Below are 5,676 nucleotides of genomic sequence, written 5' to 3'. Positions count from 1 at the left end.
TCTGCCCCCCCTCTTTGGTGCTGGCTGGGGGCACCGGAGGCCACGCAGCATCGCAGCCCTCATTAAGGAGCTGAGCCAATTAACGGCGGCTCCAAGTGCTGATAATCCCATAATGGGATCATCCCGCTTAGCGGCAGCGCTGCGGCACCCATGGGTGGCACCTCCACCCCAAAGCCCCTTCATATTGTGTGCCCCATTGCGACCCCTATGTGCACCCCGTGGAATCCCCTATATCCATCCCATGGCACCCCCTATGTGTACCCCGCCCCCTCATCAACCCTATATCCAACCCAAGGCAACCCCTATATCCACCCCATGGAATCCCCTATGTGCACCCCTCTGTGCACCCTATGTGCATCCCATGGAATCCCCTATATCCACCCCATGGAATCCCCTATATACACCCCACAGCATCCCCTATATACGCCCCCCATATACACCCTCTGTGTACACCCCATGCACACCCCATGGCATTGCACACACAGTGGGACAGGGATGGGATGGGATGGGATGGGATGGGATGGGATGGGATGGGATGGGATGGGATGGGATGGGATGGGATGGGGATGGGATGGGGATGTTCATAGGGACAGGGATAGGAAATGGGATGGGGTGGAAATAGGGACAGGAACTGGGAGTGGATGGGGACAGGGATAGGGACGGGGAAAAGGATGGGGTGGGGATGGGGACAGGGAATAAGATGGGATGAAATGGGATGGGGATGGGGTTAGATACATGGGAGCAGGGATGGGAGCCCCCCCCCCCGCCCCTGCTGCACCCAATGCCCGCCCTGTCCGGCCTGCCCGGGGGGGGGTCGTGACGTTGTGGAGCCCCCCGCCCCATAGCGAGCTGTGCTGCCAGCGGAGCTCAGTGCAGGGATCTCAGTTTATTGTGGCAATGGAACAGGAGGAGCCGCACTGCACTGCTCTGCTGAGCCGGGGGGTGGGGGCACAGCTGTGTGTTAGCCCCCATCCCATCCTATATCCTGTATCCTATATCCTACATCCCATCCCATCCTACATCCTGTATCCTATATCCCACATCCCATCCCATCCTACATCCTATTCTATCTCATCCCATCCCATCCCACTCTATCCCATCCCATCTTATCCTCTCATATTCCATCCTATCCCATCCAGTTGTATCCCATCCACATCCCCATCCTATCCCTGTTCTTATCCCATCCTACATCCTATCCTATCCCATCCCCATCCCATCCCATCCTATATCCTTTTTAATCCCATCCTATTCAAGACCATCCCATCCCATCCCATCCCATCCCATCCCATCCCATCCCATCCCATCCCATCCCATCCTATATCCTATTCTGTCCCCATCCCATTACATCCCATTACATCCAATTGTATCCCATCCCATCCCATCCCCATCTCATCCCATCCCATCCCATCCCATCCCATCCCATCCCATCCCATCCCATCCCATCCTATCCTATCCCATCTGATCCCCATCCCCCCTCTCCTCTTTACCCCTCTCCCCCCATCACTCTCAGCTCCCCCTATCACTGTGCTGCACCCCCTGCTCTCACCCCACGCATTGCTGCCTTCTCCCTCCTCTTGAGCCGCAGCAGATCCACGTACAGCACACGGCCCAGCACGGCAGAGGTGCACAGCACAGCCCCATGGACAGCCCCTGCCAGCCCACAGCTGAACACGTCCTGCCCTGGGGACGAGAGCTGGATGTGACATGGCCACTGCCATGGGGATATGGGGACACAGCCACTGCTATGGGGATATGGGGATACAGTCACTGCCATGGGGATATGGCCACTGCTATGGGGATATGGCCACTGCTATGGGGATATGGCCACTGCTATGGGGATATGGGGACACAGACACTCCTATGGGGATATGGCCACTGCGATAGGGATATGGCCTCTGCTCTGGGGACACAGCCACTGCTATAGGGATATGGTCACTGCTATGGGGATATGGCCTCTGCTACGGGGATATGGTCACTGCTATAGGGATATGGTCACTGCTATGGGTATATGGGGACACAGCCACTGCTATGGGGATATGGGGATATGGACACCCCATGGGGACACCCCAGGTGTAGGGAGAGCCCGGCTGGAGCTGAGCATGGAAAGATGGGGATGTGGGGACATGGAGAGAGGGGGCGTGGGGACACAGGGATGTGGGGGCACATAGACATTGGAGTGGTGGCATCATGGAGTCAGGGGGGGCACAGCGATGTGAGGATGGGACATGGAGACATGAGGGCATGGGAATGGAAGGTCATGGGGACATGGGGACATACAGACATGGGGACATGGGGATGCCGGGTCATGGGGACCCACGGACACACAGGAGGCGTCACGGCCTTATACCCGTCAGGTAGAGGTTCCTCACGGGGGTGTCCGCCCTCATGGCCGCCACCACGTCGGGGCTGAATCTCCGCAGGTCGTGCTCCGCTCCGTACATCTCCCCTCGAGGAGCCGCCAGGTAATGAGCGTTGCTGAGCGGTGAAGCCGCCTCCACGAACTCCACCTGCACGGCAAGAAAGGGTTGGGGGGTGGGGGGGGATGAAGAGGGTCCCGGCCCCCTATAAACCAGCCCCATAGCGGGGAATCAGCCCCACAGAGCGCCCCGTGCCGTCACCTTGTCGCGGAGGTGGGGGAAGCGCATCAGTGCTCGCTGCAGGAGCCGCTGGGCGATGTCGGTCTTGTAGTGCAGGTACGAGTCCCCGCGGTGCCTGGGGCGAGTCCCGGCCCAGCCCTCGAACCACTCGTAGCGGGCCATGGTCAGGATGGTCATACACGAGCGGCCTGAGGGGGGGAAGGGGGGAGATCGGCCATGAAACACGCTGGGAACTCGGGTTGGATGTCAGCCCCAGTGCCCACCCCATAACATCAACCATTGACATGACGGTGGTCCTGATAGTGGGGATGTCACCCTGCCCCCCAAGTGCCCACCCCATACCTACAGCCATTGGGATGGCCTTGGTCGCCATCATAGGGATGTCACCCCCAGTGCCCACCCCATAACTGCAGCCATTGGGATGGACTTAGTCGCCATTATAGGGATGTCACCCCCAGTGCCCACCCCACCACCCAACCTTTAGGATGAACCCAGTCTTACAGGGCTGCTGCCCTCAGTGCCCACCCCATCACCCCAAACCACTGGGATGACCATGATCCTAATCATGGAGCTCTCACCCCTCGTGCCCACCCCATCACCCCACCCTTGGGATGAGGGCGGTGCTGAGCTCATGCCATAATGTGGATGGGGTCTGGGGTCTGGGGGGGGCACAGTGAGGACCCCCCACCCCACCTGGGTGTCTCTCCTCATAGGTGGGGTCCTTGGCAGCAGGGAAGGTGATGAACATCATGGCCAGGTTCTCAGGGACGTCCTCGGAGCTCAGGGCAGAGTATTTGTTCATCCTATAGGAACAGTATGTGTCCCATCCCTATCCCCATCCCTGTCCCCATCCCTGTCTCCATCCCTGTCCCATCCCTGTCCCCATCCCCATCCCCATCCCCATCCCTGTCCCATCCCTGTCCCATCCCCATCCCCGTCCCCATCCCTGTCCCATCCCCATCCCCATCCCCGTCCCACCCTGGGGTGCCCTTACATGGCATCCAGGTCGTTGTGGGGGTAGATCCAGAAGTTTTTGGCCGGCAGATCCAGCTCGGCCGCGCTGCCCCGCAGCCCCACAAACACCAGGAAGGATCCCATCCCGTGCTGCACCATGGACAGGAGGGATCGAATGGCTGCGGGGACAGGGGGGGGCATTGGGAACAGTGACACCGTGTCCTCCAGAGAGGGGTGGGGGGGGGCACAGGGGGCACTATGGACACCAGGGGTGCTGGGGGCAGCAGGGATAACAGAGGTAATGGGGACAACGGGGACATTGGGGGCACTATGAGCACTGGGGACATCGGGAGCATTGGGGACACTACAGACACAGGGGCAGCACACGGGGGTCCGGGGGGGTCCATGGGCTCACACACCGGGCTGGGCTCGCAGCGGGGCCGGCAGCAGTTTGCCGAACGTGTTGAAGATCCCGGCATCGGAGATGACAACGCGTGCCCTGATCTCCACCTCCTCCTCCTCCTCACCGCCCTTGTGCACGGCCACCCCTGCGGCACAGCCCCCCCACACGTTATCACAGCCCCCCCCACACGTTATCACAGCCCGGACCCCCCTCCATGCTCTCACCCACAGCGCTGCCGTCGGGGGACACGAGGATGCGTGTGACAGCGGCCCGCACCAGCACGGCCCCCCCGGCTCGTTCGATGAGGGGCACGATGTGGAAGGCGATCTCACTGGCCCCCCCCCGCGGGTACCAGGCGCCGCGTTGGTAGTGATGAACCATCAGCACGTTCACCAGGAAGCTGGAGTCCTGCGGTGCGGTGCCTGGGGACGGGGGGGGGGCTGAGACAGTCATCTTCCATTGCGACACAGCCCACCCCATCACCATAGCCCCCTCCCTGCTGCAGCAGCCCCCTCCCCATCAACATAGCCCCCTCCCCATCCCAATAGCTCCCTCCCCATCCCAATATCTCCCTCCCCATCACCATAGCCCCCTCCCAATCCCAATATCTCCCTCCCTATCCCAATAGCCCCCTCCCCATCCCAATATCTCCCTCCCCATCACCATAGCCCCCTCCCTATCACCATAGCCCCCTCCCAATCCCAATAGCCTCCTCCCCAACCCAATAGCTCCCTCCCCATCCCAATAGTCCCCTCCCCATCCCAATAGCCCCCTCCCCATCCCGATATCCCACTCCCTGTCGCTATACCCCCCTCCCCATGGCTACAGCCCATCTCCATCATGACACCCCCACCACCACCATGACAGCCCCCTCCCCACCTCGATGCCCACTGACCATAGAAGAGGTAGCTGAGCAGGGCACGCAGGTCCTGGTTGGTCGTCAGCCGGGACACCGCGTCGCTGTGGCTGGTGGCCGCCATGCGGAAGATGGGTGACATCCAATGGAGGAGGCCACTGCGCACCAATATGGCGGCCAACCAGCGGGGCACGATCTTCAGCAGCGCCAGCAGAGCCACGTGCCTGGAGGCCAACTGCACCAACACGGATCTGTGTCACCCTATATCCAACACAGCCCCACCACGGCCTGCTGTGTCCCCACTGTGTCCCCACTGACCAGCCATGTCCCATCCAACCCCACCACCCATGTCCCCAACACTTACATCCCAACCACCCTCGTCCCATCCATATGTCCCCCCATGGCCACCACCCATGTCCCCCATGTTCCATGTCCCATCCAACCCTACCACCCATGTCCCCACTGCTATGGACAACACTCATGTCCCATATGTCCCACCACCCATGTCCTCCCCATGGCCACCATCCATATCCCAACCAACCCCACCACCCATATCCCAACCACACATATCCCCCCCCCCATATCCACTACCTGTGTCCCTGTTCCCACCACCGACATCCCCACAACTCATATCACCACCACCCACATCCCCACCATCCATGTCCCCCCATGTCCCCCATGTCCCAATCAACCCCACCACCCATGTCTTAACCACCCATGGCCACTACCCATGTCCTCTGTGCCCCACCACCCATGTCCCCACCATGCCCACTACCATTGCTCCCCATGTCCCCACATTCCCCCATGACCACCACCCATGTCCCATCCAACCCCACCACCCATGTCCCCCATATCTCTAACATCCA

At 60.7% G+C, this 5,676-nt stretch overlaps 1 protein-coding gene across 1 annotated transcript in view; it reads right to left on the bottom strand.

Annotated features, from left to right (window-relative positions):
- Positions 1 to 1,509: 1,509 nt before the first annotated feature.
- Positions 1,510 to 5,676, bottom strand: part of LOC107325116 (all-trans-retinol 13,14-reductase-like) — a 6,368-nt gene continuing 2,201 nt past the window's right edge. Inside the window, exons 4-11 of the mRNA XM_085532223.1 lie at positions 4,850 to 5,045; positions 4,179 to 4,376; positions 3,971 to 4,099; positions 3,592 to 3,730; positions 3,291 to 3,400; positions 2,619 to 2,785; positions 2,348 to 2,507; positions 1,510 to 1,680 (exon numbers count right to left, since the gene is read on the bottom strand). Coding sequence (XP_085388349.1) covers positions 1,520 to 1,680; positions 2,348 to 2,507; positions 2,619 to 2,785; positions 3,291 to 3,400; positions 3,592 to 3,730; positions 3,971 to 4,099; positions 4,179 to 4,376; positions 4,850 to 5,045 — 1,260 coding nt within the window. The 3' untranslated portion in view covers positions 1,510 to 1,519. The remainder of the gene's footprint in view (positions 1,681 to 2,347; positions 2,508 to 2,618; positions 2,786 to 3,290; positions 3,401 to 3,591; positions 3,731 to 3,970; positions 4,100 to 4,178; positions 4,377 to 4,849; positions 5,046 to 5,676) is intronic.

The sequence above is a fragment of the Coturnix japonica genome, unplaced genomic scaffold (genome assembly GCF_054131305.1).
Source record: "Coturnix japonica strain WE unplaced genomic scaffold, WE-NBRP24 Scf049, whole genome shotgun sequence".
NCBI lineage: Eukaryota > Metazoa > Chordata > Aves > Galliformes > Phasianidae > Coturnix > Coturnix japonica.
This window is presented reverse-complemented; position numbering and strand designations above follow the sequence as displayed.